This window comes from Salvia splendens, chromosome 8, assembly GCF_004379255.2.
Source record: "Salvia splendens isolate huo1 chromosome 8, SspV2, whole genome shotgun sequence".
Lineage (NCBI taxonomy): Eukaryota > Viridiplantae > Streptophyta > Magnoliopsida > Lamiales > Lamiaceae > Salvia > Salvia splendens.
The window spans coordinates 14,302,233-14,318,778 of record NC_056039.1 but is presented as its reverse complement, the minus strand read 5'-3'; the positions used below and the strand labels follow the sequence as shown (position 1 = coordinate 14,318,778).

Here is a 16,546-nt window from a genome sequence, read left to right as displayed (position 1 = left end):
CGTAAATCTGCAGATCAATAAGAGTTTTTTCCCGTTTTTCTCAAACTTCTTCTACACAAATTCGCTGAGATTCTAACAATATCGGACTCTGATCAAATTTGGATTTCATAAATTTCAGTTAATCATATGTAAATTTAGTCGAAAAACAAGACTATGGTAACTAAACTTCACTTGAGTTGACCACCTTGAACCATCGTATACTCATTTCAGTCTCCATAATTCTCATATATTGTCATTTTATCTCATCTTTATTAATTTCCCAAATCTTCTTTTACTATTTTTGATCAGTAAATTTTATATCTCATTAACTCATTTTATTCATAAGTATAATAAAATCAATACAAAATTATTTATGGGATTGGGATGTGTATACTTTTATTACGGGATCGGAATGAGTATAATTCAGTCCAAAAAAGAGGACAATTGAATTTAAATTTGATTTTTTTAGCAATCTTAATCAATTGAATAATCTAGACTCGAAATATTAGTAGTAAATGCAATTATTCCATGTTTCTAAAAAAATAAAGCCCGACAATTGCGAATAAAGGAAAAGTCACGGGGAGAAATAGAAAAAAAAAGAAGAAACTTGACTTAAAAAAGCTGCCTTGGATTTCTACATACAATTTGTGTTGTCTCTCTCTAGCAAATGAGGAGGCATTTCAACAACTCTCCTCATAGATGACGAGATCCTTTTCCGGCATCATCTCCGCCGCCATTCTACTCATTTTCTCCGTGATTCCTCCGCCGCCAGCCGCCGCGCTCGGCGGCTCCGCCGCCACCATCGCCGCCGTGTACGGATCCACCACCACCGTGTGCTCCATCGCGGCCAACCAAGCCGTCCAACAAATCCAGTGCTGGAGAGATGACCAATTGCTGCCCCCAATCCTCCCCACCGTCTCCTTCGACTACCTCGCCGGCGGCCGCGACACGCTCTGCGCCGTCCGCTCCGGCGGCCTAAGCCTCCTCTGCTGGAACACCTCCTTCGCCCCCAAACGCATCTACAACACCTCCTCCGCTCCCCTCACCTCCCTCGCCATCGGCGACGCCCAAATCTGCGCACTGAGGAACACTACCTCCGATTCTGCGATTTGCTGGCGCGGAAATCCGGTTCACTTTCCCGATCGATTCCGCATGATCTCGTCGGGGCTCCGATTTTCCTGCGGCGTTACTGAGACTACCAATAGAGTTCTGTGTTGGGGAGACGGCGGTGGCGATGACGATGACTCTTCCTCTTCAATCCAATCAGATTTTTCTAATTTCGCAATGTTCAGTATCCACGTCGGCGGGAATCACGCCTGCGGAATTGACATTTCCGGAAAATTGATTTGCGGAGGCAGCAACGACAACGGCCAGCTGGATATACCGGCTAACACCACAGCCGATTATAAAGACCTCGCGCTCGGAGCGAGCCACACGTGCGCGATCACGAGGTCCAACGGCAGCGTGGTGTGCTGGGGCGGAGACGGCGGAGAGTTCTCGAGCAGCATTACTAATACAATCTCTTTCGAATCGATTGTAGCAGGTTTCAATTTCACCTGTGGCTTGACTCGCCGCAACTTCTCCGTCGTCTGCTGGGGCGCCGGATGGTCTAGCACGAGCTTTCTCCCGCTGGAGAGGACTCTCCCGGGGCCCTGCGTCCAGACGCCGTGCTCCTGCGGCGAGTATCCCGATTACGAGACGCTCTGCGTCGGAGACGGCCATATCTGCGCTCCTTGTGATCCGATTTCCGCCGATCCTGCTCTGACTCCGACTCCGACTCCGCCTTCGCCTCCGCCGCCAAGAAGCAGTAGCAGTCCTTCTCGGGGGCTGAGGAGGGGCTTATTAGCGTTCGCAATTGTAGGATCCGTCGGAGGCTTCGCCGGAATTTGCTCTGTGGTTTACTGTCTCTGGCGGAGCGGCGTTTGTTTCGGGAAGAAGAAGGTGCATAACTCCGTACAGCCGACGATCACCAATTCGGCTGCGGCGGCGCAATCGAGCAGCAATCCGCCGTCGCGATCGTCGACGCTGCGGCGGCAGGCGTCGATCCTGATGCGGCGGCAGCGGAGCGGCACGTCGTCGTCGAAGCAGCACGCTGACAAGGCGGAGGAGTTTCTCCTCTCCGATCTGGCCGAAGCCACTGGAAACTTCGCCGCCGAGAACCGAATCGGCGCCGGCAGCTTCGGCGTGGTGTACAGAGGAAAGCTCCCCAACGGCCGCGAGGTCGCGATTAAACGGAGCGAATCTGGATCCAAAGCGAAGAAATTCCAGGAGAAGGAAAACGCATTCGAATCGGAGATCTCGTTTCTCTCCCGATTGCATCACAAGCATCTAGTCAAATTAGTAGGCTACTGCGAGGAGAAAGAAGAAAGGCTTCTCGTCTACGATTTCATGAAAAACGGAGCTCTCTACGATCACCTCCACAGCAAGAGCAACGTCGACAAAAGCAGCAGCGTCATCAATTCATGGCGGATGCGGATCAAAATCGCGCTCGACGCCGCCCGCGGTGTCGAGTACCTCCACAGATACGCCGTCCCGCCGATCATCCACCGCGACATCAAGTCCTCCAACATCCTCCTGGACGCCAGCTGGACGGCTAGGGTTTCTGATTTCGGCCTCTCCCTAATGGGGCCGGAGGATGACCGGGCCTACCGGCCCATGAAGGCTGCAGGCACGGTTGGCTACATTGACCCCGAGTACTACGGGCTCAATGTACTAACCGTGAAGAGCGACGTGTATGGCTTCGGGGTGGTGTTGCTGGAGCTCTTGACCGGGAAGCGGGCGATTTTTAAGAGTGCGGACGAGGGGGGAGCGCCGGTTAGTGTGGTGGAGTACGCCGTGCCAGCGATCATGGCCGGGGAAGTGGGCCGGGTGCTAGATAGCCGGGTGGGGGCGGCAGAGGTGAACGAGTTGGAGGCGGTGGAGCTGGTGGCGTACACGGCGATGCATTGTGTGAATTTGGAAGGGAAGGATAGGCCTTCCATGAGTGACATTATCATTAATTTGGATCGAGCTTTGGGGCTGTGTGAAGTTAGTAGCCATGGTAGCATTTCAAGTGGGACAATTTCCATCGCTTCGGATTGAATTCTTTTGAAATTCTTTTTGACCATTTTTTTTTGTTTTAGGTTTAGCGTTTTGTAAATTCACCATTGATAGTTTAGAATTCCAGAAGAAACCAAATACTCCCTCCGTCCCCTAATAGGAGTTGTTGTTTGATCGGACACGAGTTTTAAGAAATGTAGAGAAAAATTGGTTGAAAAAGTTAGTGGAATGTGAGACCCACTTTTTTATATTGGTTTTATAATAAAATGTGAGTGGAGTGAGTTAGTGGAATGTGGGGCCTACTACCATTTATGGTAAAAATGAAGAGTGACTCTTAATGGGGGACGGTCTAAAATGGAAATTAGCGACTCTTATTCGGGGATGGAGGGAGTAATCGAGAACAAAATGTGTAATTGATGCTAGAATTGTAAGTTTAGGTGCCACGAATGACAAAGTCTCAAATGAATTTTGGTCTCTTTCAACCCACAAATTTAATCAATGCTGTTTTCCTTTTCAAGTGCAAATTCTTTTGTTTTCTAATCCAATGAAGAATTTTCATTGGGACACGATTGCATAGAAGCTTCGACGAAATGTGTTATAGCCAACATAATTATCATATTGGACTAATAATTGTATCAAGCACTATATTTTATTCGAGGATGATGCTACAATTTTATAAATGAATGTAAAATAAATCGCAGGTCCTATGCATCTATGTAATGTTAATAGTAGTATATTTATTGCTTTTGTGTTTATTTCAAAAGCCTGATCTTCTACATTAATGTATAATTGATTTTCAAGCAATCACTAAAATCAGTCAATTAAAGCCATATTCAACCACTCAAGATGTCGACATTTTCCGGTAATCACAGCGGTGCAATCAAGGTAAATCTGGAAATATTAATACCTACCCCAAAAAATACATTAATAGTTTTCGGTTACACATGAAAACAGCAATGATTAGTAAAGTGAGACGTTGGGAGGTGGTGGTGATGGTGGTGGTTTTGTTGGTGGCCGGTGAGAGAAGCAGGCTGTGTTCATATTTGATGAAATTAATTGAGTCAATGCTACTACATACATTCTATTTTGGGTGTTCACATTGATGTGGGATTCAATTCATATATACTTAAGTCCTTTTTCGGTTCTAACTTCAAATTGTGTGTGCCACTTTTCTATCAATAAATTTTTGGAGCCAAGATGTGGGATTATGGGATATCATATGGCCTTCAAAAACACGACTTCATATATCAATTAGTCACTTTCATATTATAAGATTAAAAAAAAGAGTTATTTTTTCACTTTCAAAAATATACTTTAATTGAAAAATTCAAAGACTAAACTCGTATTTATATTTATTTTTATTTTTTATGAACAAATGAATGTAAATTTAAAGATACCGTCACGATAGATTCAAATATAAGACCTTTGGGCTTAGATATTACTACTCTATCGATTGGCCAACACATATTCAAATATATTATTATTAGGGATTGAGTCATAAAAATAGTACTCTCTTTGTCTCACTGAAGATGACTCACTTTCTTTTTAGTTTCCTTTAACTAAGATGACCTATTACTAAAAATAGAAACACATTTATCTATACTTTATTCTCTCTTATTTTACTATATTCATTTAACATATAAAATAAAATTATATAAAACTATGTATTGCTTAAATAAGAGGTCATCTTCCTTCTTCCTTGGAGAGCAATTGCTTTTCTTGGAATCTATTGTACCCCATGTTATTGGGTCTAATAAACTATTTTTGTTATTATATCACTTTATTAGTATTTCCTTTTCACTCACACTATTTGGAAGATAAGATTCCTGTCACGTTATCTTTGTTGGTCGTTCACTATATATTGATGTAACGAAAGAGAATTCATCCGTCCATTTCATCTTCATCCTCAAAAAATCGTACGCTTCATCATCCTCAACACTAATTATGCATTTTGGAAGACTAGTAATTGTAAATCTGTAATTAAACTTGGTCTTTTTAATGCTGACAAACTAACAAAAACTTTGTTAAGCCGCGTGGATAACGAAAATAATTACTCTCTCCGTCCCAACTAAGTTGAGTCGTATTCCTTTTTAAGATGTCCCAACTAAGTTGAGTCATTTATTTTTTTAACTAAAAACAAAACATCCAATCATTTACTTTATTCCATCACTTACTTTACTCTCTCTTCATCTCTCCTACTTTATTTATCTTTCATACTTTTCAGTACAATTTCTTAATCCTCCGTACTCAAAAATTTTGACTCAACTTAGTTGGGACGGAGAGAGTACATAATATTATTATGTTCAAACTAATAACTAGCCACAAGAGCAAAGTTTAAGCTATAACCTAGAAATAACCCTTCTTAATAAGAGTTCAAAAGGGGATTTTTCTAAAGATTGTATCAAAATTATTAGATATCCATAGGATTCCATCACAAAACCAATTGGTGATAAGAGCAATGGTTCATTAGACTTATATACTCCTTATGCTCCATGTTAATAGACTCGTTTTTCTATTTTGAGAAGTTCCAACATAATAGAGTGATTTCTGTTTTTGGCAAAATGTAATCCCCCTACTTTATTGTTTCTTCATCTCTCTTGGTGGTGGTGGTGGTGGTGGTGGTGGTTTTCCATCTCTCTTACTTTATTATTTCAATTTTTTCCTCTCTCCTATTTTATTATCTTTTTATTTTAATATATAATACATTTTTTTAAATTTTTGTGCCAAAAAATGCATTCACTACTATGAAACAACGGTGTCCCCTCACAAAGTGTCCCCTCTCTCAAGTGCAGATAAGCCTATATGTTGTACTCGTTTCTTTTACCACGTAAAACTAGCTATCTCTTGATTAATCTAGTTTAACGAATATAGTTCTAAAGTTGGCCAGACAAAAGAACAATAAAAGCACAAGAACAAGCAAAATAATCACAAGAGCTAGGAAAATGTTCAATTCAATAAATAAAAATATGTTCATAATAGTCTTCACCAAAAAAATATAAAGTATGTTTAACTACTCATAGACAAGTAGTAAAAACAATAACAAAAGTACTAGACATGAAAAAATTGATAAAACCTAAGGTTAAATCTTCAATCTTCTCTTACCTGGATCTGCAGATCTCCACTCCAATGGAAGATGGATGAATTATTTGTGGAATATGGGATGGAAAAAGGTGTAGAGATGGGGAAGGAGAATGCTATGAATTAGGTTTAGGGGTATTTATAGGCTAGAAAAAGGTTTATTCTTGATATTTTTCGTGCCCTACATGAAATGGAAAATATGGTACTCACTCCGACCCATAAAGTTTGTCCCAATTTTTCATTTCCGTCCGTCCCACAAAATTTGTCTTATTTCACTTTTTACCATTTTTGGCAGTAGACCTCATATTTCAATAACTCATTCCTACTCACATTTTATTATAAAACTAATATGTAAAAGTATGATCTACATTCCACTAACTTTTTCAATTCACTTTTTATTACATTTCTTAAAACCCGTGCTGGGACAAAGTGGGACAATATTTGGGGGACGGATGGAGTATTTTGTTTTCTTTTTTGAATTTCCACCTAATTTTCGTTAGCTTTGACTGCACTACGTAGTCTTCGTAGAATGCTCATAACTTTCTCCATAGAACTCCGATTGAGACATGCTAGGTATCCACGCGAAGCCCTTTCGAAGAAGAAGAGAATGATATGAATTAAGCACTGATTGGACTTCAAAAATTCTGGGAAATCGGCTTGAACTGAGGCTGTTGCACCTTGGCCTTTTGCACATTTTTTCGTCTTTTTCCATCATTTCTCAACAAACACGTAAAAATACCAAAATGTATGTATATGCAGTTTAAGAACATAATTTGCATGATTGATATTTAAAACGAACCAAATCTAGGTCTCAAAAACATGCAAAATCCGTGTTTGTCACTTTGGACTATTAGCCATTGGTGGTGTACCTTGTGTGCTTCAATTGGGCCTATTCTCCACACTCACCCACTTTTCATAGCTATGAACCTTCTTGAAAGTACTCTGCAGAATCTCTCTCTTACAGAATCTCTCTCTTACAGCCGATTCCAGAATCTCTCTCTTACAGAATCTTCTTGAAAGTAACCTTGGTTTTCGACCACTAGAGCTCTCTGCAGAATCTCTCTCTTACAGCCGATTCCAGAATCCCTAACTGCAATTGTATTTATGAGTTGATGTTCATTGAGACTAAAGTCGGTTAATTTTCTAGTGAAATTTGTGGGTTTTCTTAAGTTGTGTTGAATCAACTCAATGGAGAATTCCCAATTTGATCAAAGATAAGAAGAAATTGAAGTACTTGAATCTTGCGAGAAATTGAGGAAATATTTAGCGAAGAATAGGACGAAGACTATATGTTAAGGACCAAAAATGAAGTTTAGTTTAATGCATTCAAATAGTATCATCACATAAGTGAGACAATACCGGATCAGATATACTCGAAGCGCATGAGTAGCCTAACAGACTTGTAGCGTTCCCCCTTCCGGGTATGAAGGGGAACGGCTCGGATGCCTTGTCTTAGCTCTGACACAGGGAGACATGTCTGTCCTGCGAAGTCATCCTTCTCCGACGTGTCATGCTCGTGAACTTCAACCCGAAGAAGTGCGAGCTCAGGAACTGTTAGTGGGAACAGAAACACCTCATCCCAATTCGGTATCCAGTTATCATCAAGCGTTTTTGTTTTCTTCATCACAACGTCGGCCGGTACCCCCGCAATTCCCACCTATGAATAAAATACATATCTATAACTTCATTTTATATATTGACAACAATCGATGAAAATGTAGCTACCCTTGCATAGAAATCAGGAGGGGAGTAGTTATCAAAGTATGTATGGTTGAAGTCATAAAACCATCCTTCGCCCATGTACACAGTCACCTATAGCCACAAGTATGTACATATAAGATGAATGATAGACGAAATGATAAGCAGATGAAGCCAATTACATCATTATTGAGCTTACCTTTAATGTCAGTCTAATAGGTAATGAATCATAGATCACGTCTGTATCCTTCAACAAATATTCTGGTTTTTTTACATATCCGCAGCCACCATTAGCCCTGAACATGCCATGCATCAACCACAATGCACTCCCATAACCCTATTTTGGAATTTCATTGAATGATTAACTCATGATAAAAGTCACAAAACACTAACACTTAAATCTCTTTTTTCCCCTCTACATTCAAATAGTAGGAGTATAAATTTGTGGTCTATTTTTATGCTTTGCTACATGTATGTACACTGACATAAAGTCAAGAAAACATAAGCCAATAGTTTGAGTTGGAGTTGAAATATTCACAATTCACGAAAGAAAAATGCTCTCACTTGCATATTCAACGCAACCATTTGAGCACCATGCATCCATCCAATCAAGGGGTTGTAATTGGATGAGTCGAAACGTATGCCTTTAGGGTACACTCTCAGTAAATTCTGTTGTGTAAATCTGAATCAAAACAATATCAAGATTATGATTGTCTATTGTAAAATCACAAATGCAAGTTACTAAAAATGTTCTTATTGTTAAGAAAAGATAGAAATGAACTTATTGACAACTTACCTAGGATATTATAGAACTTACCTCACGATATCCTGGGTATAAGTTGCAATGGCCTTTTCGAGCTCCTGCTCACTCAAGCTAAGGCGTCTGACTTTGTTAGGCTCCACTCTAAGCCAGTCCTGCATTCCACCTCTCCCTTTTCCAGCATGAATTGCGATTAGACGCCTGTACTCAGGCGCCTCGTATTGGTCCAACTTGAAATCTTCTTCACCCTCTTCATTGGACTCTATATCTAAGCAACCAACCTTGAATAGAAACCGCGGTGTAACTTAGAATATAAGCTAATGGGAATATGCTCAACATTATCCAAGATAGATAACTAACCTTATTTACATTAGTTTTAGTTCCGAAACTTTGGATTTCTTTCCCCCAAGGTTCCTGTTTACTTGCATCCTTTCTCTTCTTTGAGGTAGTTTCTTGTATCTTAGAATCTTTGTGTTGTAAGTACTCTTTGGGTGGCTTGGTTGATATAATGATCCTCCTCTTTAGAGATTCGGGCGATGGGAACTCACTCAAACATTCCGAACCAGGTGAATACAACATGCCACCAAATGTTTTAGTTATCATCTAGATTCAGTCATGAGGAAATCGATTATGAATCAATGTTATTACCATATAGACAGACCCTTACAAACACCATAAAACGAACCTCGGCTGTTTTAGCTTGAAGGTGGGGAGTTAGATGGTCTTCAAGTGTAATCACAACAGGATATTCAGACGCTACAAAAGCATGTTCCTTTATAGATCTCAAACATCTGATGAGTTTAACCGGAGTGGTAAGTGTCCTACGCACCAAGAAATCCCAAAATGTGTGTCAATTTGTGATCATTTCAAGTAGCAAGATGAAGGTTTTCTCCATGATTATTGTTTACCTATACAACTGAACTTATCACCTTATGTAAGACTATCGAATTCTCAATGGCTAAAAAGGAACAACAAAACACTTTAAATTGCATAATGCTTTACCCCTCTCAATCACACACTCAATTGTCAACATACAATAAATAAAAAAGTTGCAATGAAAGCGTACCTCCCATGAAGAACCTCAACATTGTCTTTTGTGGAATTGGGCCATATATCCAGTTCGATAACTCTTACACCTCTATGCAATGCATTAATAATTGGTACATCACTGCAATCACTACTTAGTTGATTCCCTGTTAGATATGAATTGTGGCCTGTGTATATGAAGTAATGAGATAGTGGAGCATTCATATCATGGTGAACCTGAATAGCAAAGTAAGATTGAATAATCAGATTAAGATGATTGAATTTTATATATGAATATATGGAACAGGAGAATAAAACGGTTACCCTGAGTTTTGGATTGAGAGGCGGATTAGCATCGCCAAACAAGTACTTGAAAAATCCCTCGAGGTTGAGGCCGCGACGGAGGAACAAGGTGAGATGCTTGAGCTCATGGAGGGGGTTAACCCCGTCAATGAGCGCCTGCGCATCCTCCAGCGTGGCGTTCTCCTCCTTCTGCACCTCCACCATGAACCGCCGCAGCTGCTCCACGCTCATGAACCCGTTCGCCGCCGTGTACTTGAAGAATATTGCCTTCACGTCATTCGGCGCCTCTACTGCTGCCATCTGGAACCGCCGTTGGAAGCAGAAGCACACCCGGTACGTCTGTTTGCCCGACATCTTGCCCAATTCTTTTTTATTAATACGATCGCGGAAAAAGGTTTGGATTTTATTCAAAAAAGAAAGAGATTGCTTTACGGGGATGGAAATATGTCGCCACCGCGGCGGATTGGCCACGGATTCGACTCTGCCATCAGCGTTTTCTCAAGGATTTATCGTCGTCGCCATGCTACAACTATTTACATTTTAAATTTAATTTATTTGCGGCCTCTCATGTAATAAACCATCCTAAAAATAGTTTTTGTATTTTTGTTCCATTCTCATTTTTTATTGGCATGTGTTCAACCGATATCGTTAATCACGGATTGTAACAGTTTCATTTTTATTAATTATACTTTGATATTTATAATACTCCTTAAACATATACTCATTATCCCTATAACATGAGTAAACATTTTTAAAATAACATAAGTGTTTTAATTTTAAAAATAAAAGTAAATTACATCATAACATTTCTTTTCTATTTTTAATTTTTCAAAATTATTGTATAATAGTTTCAGTAGTTACGTTAAAAACACATCCTTTTAAATATGCCATATGAATTTAACTTATGGGCGAAATGATTTGTTATTTAAAATTCACACAAATTATTAAATTGTACATTTCATAAACTGTGTTTAAAGATACGAAAAATACAAGATTTTGCCCAAAACTAGTGGTATTTCCACAAAAATTTCTTTTGTGTCAAGTCGATTAGTATTTTTTGCAAGTGTAGTAGTTAGTCCACTTGTATTATCTTCCCTTCCTCAATCCTCCCCAAATTGATACCAAAACCTAGTCGATTGTTGAATGGTGAGATGGCTAACACCAGAAGATTACTTCCAATTGTGATTTTGTGGATTGTCATTCTGTTTGGAACCCTTGCTCTAATTCTGGTAAATTTCTTCTTCTTTTGATTTTGGTTTAGCTCCTACACTATTATCTCCCTGTAAATTTTTGAATTACAGAATCGGTTAAGCGATCCGGCGGCTTCATCGGAGCACGATTCTGCTGTAGATCAAAAGCTTGTCGGTGAGGTCTGAATCTTCAACTCACAAACAACACTTTTCCAACTCGTGGTCCTTCAATTTGTTGTCATCGTCTTCGATTCATCTATCATTGGTCGGATTTATGTAGGTGGAATCGTCGGCGGATGTAGATCAGGTGACGCATAAAGTTTACTTTGACATTGAAATCAGTGGGAATCACATAGGTATACTATGAACGTTTTTCTTTCGTATAATCCTTTCACCATATTTTTATCAGAACAGTTTTGCATCCTATCTTTCTCATTGTATGTTATGCTTGATGAAAGCTGCTGATGTATTGATTCTACATGTATAATGCATAATGGTATTAGTTAGTTTTGGTGAATATATCGAGTGTGTAGATACGGATGCTTTGACTTATTATTCACCATGCTCTTCAAAGTCAATTTGTCTGTATCATGTTATAGATGTATCCGTGTATAAACTATTCAGTGTGTTCAAATCCTAGCCAGGATCAAGAAGGATGTGCTATCTTAGATAGTGATAGAAATTAGCCATCCATAGTTTTCCTTAAGCATGTGTACATATCATTAATTTCATAGGGAGTACCAAGAAAGAAGTAGTGAACAAATACACATGCATATATCACAGATATGCGCGCGCTGCTCACAGAGACACAGACACAAACACATATTACTCCCTCCGTCCCGGTTAAGATGACACATTCCTTAGCCGGCACGGGATTTTAGGAGTTATTGGTTAATGTGTTTAATTGGAGAGAGAAAAGGTGGGTGGAAGTATTAAAATAGAGAGAGAAAGAAAGATAAATATTTTAATAGGGGTGGAAAAAAATGGTTGGGTGTATTAATTGTTGAGAGAAAGTTTTTAAAAAAGGAAATGTGTCATCTTAGTTGGGACAAACTAAAAAGGAAAACGTGTCATCTTAAGTGGGAACTATAGTTACATAATGAAGAGGGCAAGCACCAAAGAATTTCCGTCCCAAAGTTTTGATATGCTTCAAAAGTAGTACTCCCTCCGTCCCAACTAAGTTGAGACATAACTTTTGGGCACGGAGATTATGAAATTGTTTTGAAAAGTAGGAGAGAGAAATAAAGTAGAAAAAATAAAGAGAGAGTAAAATAGATAGTGGAACAAAGTAAGTGTGATTGGATGTTTTGTTTTTTGTTAAAAAAAATGACTCAACTTAGTTGGGACATCCCAAAGAGGAATACGACTCAACTTAGTTGGTATGGAGGGAGTATTTTAAAAGGTACTGGAAGTTCATAAAATGTTAAATTATTGTTAACGTGATTTGCACGAATCATGATAAAATAACAAATAACCTCAGAAAAGTTAACTCCTTCACTGTAATAAATGGACGATGTTTACTTATTCTTGCCTATGATGATAAGAAAATGTTTTCGCAGAATTATATCATCCTTGCGTGTTATGTTGGATAGAAATCCTCTCTTTTAGTTGGAACATTTCACTGTATGACTTGTTTTTTTAATTATGGCTGAGTTTCTTTGCAAACCTGGCACTAAAGAAACCAAATAGAGACACATCGTATAATGCTTCTCATCAATACTGTGCTGTCCAGTGTTAAATCATTTTTTTACTTAGGGAATTGCAAATAATGTAATCCTGTTCTACAAATGTTGTGCATATCAATTGGCATAATGTACATGTACCTATGATTACACGAGAGGGTGAGCAAGAGCAACATTACTCTTGTAATAGTTGTGAAATGCTTGAAAGCAGGAGTAGCAGTAGGCAGTAGCTCACAAAGTGTTCTGAAAGGTCCTAATTTTTTTTTGTGATGATAATAATATGTTGTAAAGAAGTGGTCTCTAGGCCCCCAAAGTTATTTTCATGTTGGCATAGTTAGCATGTCCTCATCACCCAATTTGCCTCTACATTTTCAATTTCTAAATCTTCTCTGCCTAACAATAACCTTAGTTGTCACTAGCTAATCAATATCTGCTCCTACCTGCTCCTTCCATTCCCTATTGTATGAATAATTGAATATGTATTATAGAATAAGGCTATGAAGCGAGATCACCATGCGTCATACCTGAGTATTTTTGGTAATACCTACTTAGGAGGGAAAATTTCTAGCAATGTTTTTCATAGAGGGGGCCAGTGGTAGTGAGAGTCAAATTGTTAAATGGAGTAGTTAATGAAAATGGGATAATCATTAACTTATTTTTATTCTGGAAACCACATACCAAACACCATTGATGAGGATCATTGCTTTCGCATTCTCATTTTCTAGTTCTATTACCACAACCAACGCTTGACTAGCCATTGTGATTTCCATCTATAACTATAATTCTTACGACTGTTAAATCATGATCTGAGAGTATTACCACAACCAACACTTGGACTAGCCATTGCAAAGGACATGAGTTACTTTTTGGACTTCCGAATAGTTAAATTGTATAGATTAAAATTAGTCATGACTCATGAGAACATTTGCAAATTATGTGATGCGAAATTAATAGCAAATAGCCTAAGTTCTGTCACGTTTGTCTTGTACTATATAATCACATTACTGTTGGCATTTCCAGGTCGCGTGGTGATGGGACTCTACGGAAAAACTGTGCCAAGAACAGCAGGTATAATTTCAAGTGCATGCTATTATTTTTTATCATCTTTGTTTTCATGAGCATATTTGAGCTAACCCTTTTAATTTTCTGACTGCAGAAAATTTTCGAGCTCTTTGCACGGGTAGCCGAGTAACATTTTCTCCCTTATAATGTTTTTCCTTCTGTCTTACAAATAACGATGTTCAGTAAGTCCTTTATTTGTCTTCTGCACTACGGATATTTTCACAAACTATTAAAATGCAGTATCTGTGGAATTTATTAGGTACTGGCTGCAGCTTAAATATCAAAATACAGTACTGCCTGTGTCTAAGAATACTTTTGCTATCAATCGTGATATGATCTACAACCATTCTAACTTAAAGCAGTATCTTACTGATTTGTTGAACGCTTGACTTTTACAAGGTTTCAACAGTCCATATCTCAGAAGTTCTAATATATAAAACTATATCTCAGGGGAGAAAGGAACTGGAGCAAGTGGGAAGCCGCTTCACTTCAAAGGCAGCAAATTCCACAGGATCATACCTTCTTTCATGATCCAGGGAGGTGATTTCACACGAGGTGATGGGCGGGGAGGTGAATCTATTTATGGCGATAAATTTCCTGATGAGAACTTCAAGTTAAAACACACTGGCCCTGGTGAGTGTCTAGTGTATAAATCCATCAGCTGTGAGTAATCTATTGCTCAATTGTCATAACAACCATTTTTCGTCGAGCTAAAACGCACAGGCCCTGATGATTGTCTAGTGTTTAAATCCATTAGGTATGAGTAATCTATTTCTCAACTGTCATAACAACTGATGATAAACAAACGGAAGCTGTTCCAATCTGGAAATTTTGTTGATCTCACTGCTGAATCTCCCCGCAGGAGTTCTATCTATGGCAAATTCAGGAGTGGATACAAACGGATCTCAATTTTTCATCACAACAGTCAAAACAAACTGGTAAGTGAACAACAACGAAGGCTTCATCCAAGAACCATTGATTGACCCTGAATAAACCAAACAAGCTTGCTTATTTCACTTCTTGTGTTGATGATTTTTTGTGGTGCTTTAAAGGTTGGATGGGCGTCATGTCGTGTTTGGACAAGTGCTTTCGGGTATGGATGTGGTGAAGAAGATTGAATCACTGGGAACAGAGAGCGGAATGCCCAAAGCAACAGTTATTGTTTCAGACAGTGGTGAATTGTCTGCGCAATCCTAATTGTCTGTCATATTGCCAGTTTTTAGCTGGCAAACACACACACACACACACACACACAACAGACATCGGTTACACGTTCTACCAAAATGTCTAAATTTTCTGAATTGATAACGTACGAAAACGATCTAGCCTTAGATTTCTCACATATTCCGGACTTGTTTCGAATTATAAGTAACAAGAATTCAGCAATTCACCACGACCACTTTTACGGTTACATCGTCGATGCACACCTGACCTCCACATTAGTACGATGTTGTCTAATTTGGGCAAAGCTTTCATGGTTTTGTTCTTGAACACTTAGTAAAAGACATGATAATGCCAAATTGTATAGTGGAGCGATTGTATTTAAATTCGTATGAATATTTTGTAGACAAAAGGTGTAGTACATAAATTACAAAGAGTGAAGAGCAATTAGGAATTTTACTGGAAACATGTAGTGCACACCAGATTAGAAGCGAAACACAAACAAAAAATGGAAAGTAGAATATAGTTATTGATTGAATTGGTGAAGTCGAGTAGAGAGAATCAGCGCTTGTCGGAGGAGTTCGTGTTGTTGGCGGCGTGGTGCTTGTGGCAGACGGTGGAGAAATTGGAGGAGAGATCGGAATACATGGAGACGACCTTGGAAATGTTACCGTTGATTTCCTGAATGAGAGAGACGTTCTGGACGAGATTATCGTGGAGTTTGGACTGGTGGTTGTCGTTGACCTGCTGGATGAGGAGGCGGTTGCGGTCGAGCACCGACTGCACCTGCCGGAAGTTCTGGGAGAAGGCCGCCCAAACGGCGGGATCGGTGGCGGTGGATTTAGGGGATAGGTTGCGGTTGGTTTCGTCCATGCTAAGATTTGATTTTAGTTAAAAGGGAGGATTTGAGTTTATAGGCATTTCAATTCCCGGAGTCACAGTGGGGCGGTTTTCGCTTATCTTTCTTTCTTCTTTCGTGAACAGATATCGACAGCTAATCGACCTCTCTTGCCTACGCGATTCTGCCGCGTGTCTTTCCCTCAATCTCCCAAGTAACACTCCCTGTTCCGTTCTATGGTAGTGGAGATGCTTCTTTTCTGTACGCAATTTAAGAAAAATTATGTTAAATGAGTTAAGTAAAAGAAAAAGTAAAGTAAGAAATGGAAAATGTAGAAAGTTGGAGAGAATAAAGTACTCCCTCCATCTCCCAAATATTGTCACAGTTTGACCGGACATGAGTTTTAAAAAATGTAATGGAAAGTATGTTAAAAAAGTTAGTAGGACGTGGTTCCTACTTTTAAAATATTAGTTTTATACTCCCTCCGTCCCGGACTACTTGCACTTATTTCCTTTCTGGGCGTCCCAAGTTATTTGCACTCTTTCCATTTTTAGTAAAAATTATCACCTACAGCCGCAATTGTTGACTTTGCTATACACTCATTCCTTAATCTCCGTGCCGAAAAGAAAATGTGCGAGTAGTCCGAGACGGAGGGAGTAATAAATTTTGAGTGAGAATAAGTTAGTGGAATGTGAGGTCTACTACAAAAATGATATAAAACGAAATGTGA

General features: G+C 39.2%; 4 protein-coding genes across 5 annotated transcripts; 2 read left to right on the top strand and 2 right to left on the bottom strand.

Moving 5' to 3' along the window:
• The first annotated feature begins 574 nt into the window (after positions 1 to 574).
• LOC121745220 (putative serine/threonine-protein kinase-like protein CCR3) lies at positions 575 to 3,259 on the top strand. The gene has a single exon (XM_042139030.1). It carries the CDS (start codon positions 679 to 681, stop codon positions 3,058 to 3,060), a length of 2,382 nt encoding a protein of 793 aa, XP_041994964.1. The 5' UTR covers positions 575 to 678; the 3' UTR covers positions 3,061 to 3,259.
• A 3,862-nt stretch (positions 3,260 to 7,121) lies between these two features.
• On the bottom strand, positions 7,122 to 10,376 carry LOC121743624 (phosphoinositide phospholipase C 2-like). The gene is made up of 10 exons (XM_042136956.1): positions 9,905 to 10,376; positions 9,621 to 9,817; positions 9,240 to 9,375; positions 8,915 to 9,157; positions 8,612 to 8,835; positions 8,359 to 8,476; positions 7,994 to 8,131; positions 7,822 to 7,908; positions 7,456 to 7,753; positions 7,122 to 7,186 (listed from the first exon to the last, which is right to left on the bottom strand). The coding sequence occupies exons 1-9, from the start codon at positions 10,235 to 10,237 to the stop codon at positions 7,460 to 7,462; spliced, it is 1,770 nt and encodes a 589-aa protein (XP_041992890.1). The 5' UTR covers positions 10,238 to 10,376; the 3' UTR covers positions 7,122 to 7,186; positions 7,456 to 7,459.
• Positions 10,377 to 10,874: 498 nt separating this feature from the next.
• LOC121744308 (peptidyl-prolyl cis-trans isomerase 7-like) lies at positions 10,875 to 15,159 on the top strand. 2 transcript variants are annotated; one of them, XM_042137804.1, is made up of 9 exons: positions 10,875 to 11,112; positions 11,185 to 11,253; positions 11,354 to 11,429; positions 13,776 to 13,823; positions 13,912 to 13,935; positions 14,268 to 14,450; positions 14,541 to 14,574; positions 14,680 to 14,755; positions 14,870 to 15,159. In XM_042137804.1, exons 1-9 carry the CDS (start codon positions 11,035 to 11,037, stop codon positions 14,933 to 14,935), a joined length of 654 nt encoding a protein of 217 aa, XP_041993738.1. In that variant the 5' UTR covers positions 10,875 to 11,034; the 3' UTR covers positions 14,936 to 15,159. The 2 variants fall into 2 exon arrangements, with proteins under 2 accessions (XP_041993738.1, XP_041993737.1); XM_042137803.1 differs by lacking the exon at positions 14,541 to 14,574 and having other exon boundaries at positions 10,880 to 11,112.
• A 171-nt stretch (positions 15,160 to 15,330) lies between these two features.
• LOC121744309 (protein EARLY FLOWERING 4-like) lies at positions 15,331 to 15,930 on the bottom strand. Its single transcript, XM_042137805.1, has one exon. The coding sequence runs from the start codon at positions 15,849 to 15,851 to the stop codon at positions 15,540 to 15,542; it is 312 nt and encodes a 103-aa protein (XP_041993739.1). The 5' UTR covers positions 15,852 to 15,930; the 3' UTR covers positions 15,331 to 15,539.
• Positions 15,931 to 16,546: the final 616 nt, after the last annotated feature.

Excerpts from the sequence above, each read along its gene's own strand:
- LOC121745220 (XM_042139030.1), top strand. The coding sequence starts at position 679 with ATGACGAGATCCTTTTCCGGCATCATCTCCGCCGCCATTCTACTCATT.
- LOC121743624 (XM_042136956.1), bottom strand. The coding sequence starts at position 10,237 with ATGTCGGGCAAACAGACGTACCGGGTGTGCTTCTGCTTCCAACGGCGG. Across the intron at positions 8,836-8,914 it reads CTAAAACTAATGTAAATAAG|GTTGGTTGCTTAGATATAGA; the intron begins GTTAGTTATCTA and ends TTTCTATTCAAG. Across the intron at positions 7,909-7,993 it reads CTATTAGACTGACATTAAAG|GTGACTGTGTACATGGGCGA; the intron begins GTAAGCTCAATA and ends TTGTGGCTATAG.
- LOC121744308 (XM_042137803.1), top strand. The coding sequence starts at position 11,035 with ATGGCTAACACCAGAAGATTACTTCCAATTGTGATTTTGTGGATTGTC. Across the intron at positions 11,113-11,184 it reads GAACCCTTGCTCTAATTCTG|AATCGGTTAAGCGATCCGGC; the intron begins GTAAATTTCTTC and ends TTTGAATTACAG. Across the intron at positions 14,451-14,679 it reads GTTAAAACACACTGGCCCTG|GAGTTCTATCTATGGCAAAT; the intron begins GTGAGTGTCTAG and ends ATCTCCCCGCAG.
- LOC121744309 (XM_042137805.1), bottom strand. The coding sequence starts at position 15,851 with ATGGACGAAACCAACCGCAACCTATCCCCTAAATCCACCGCCACCGAT.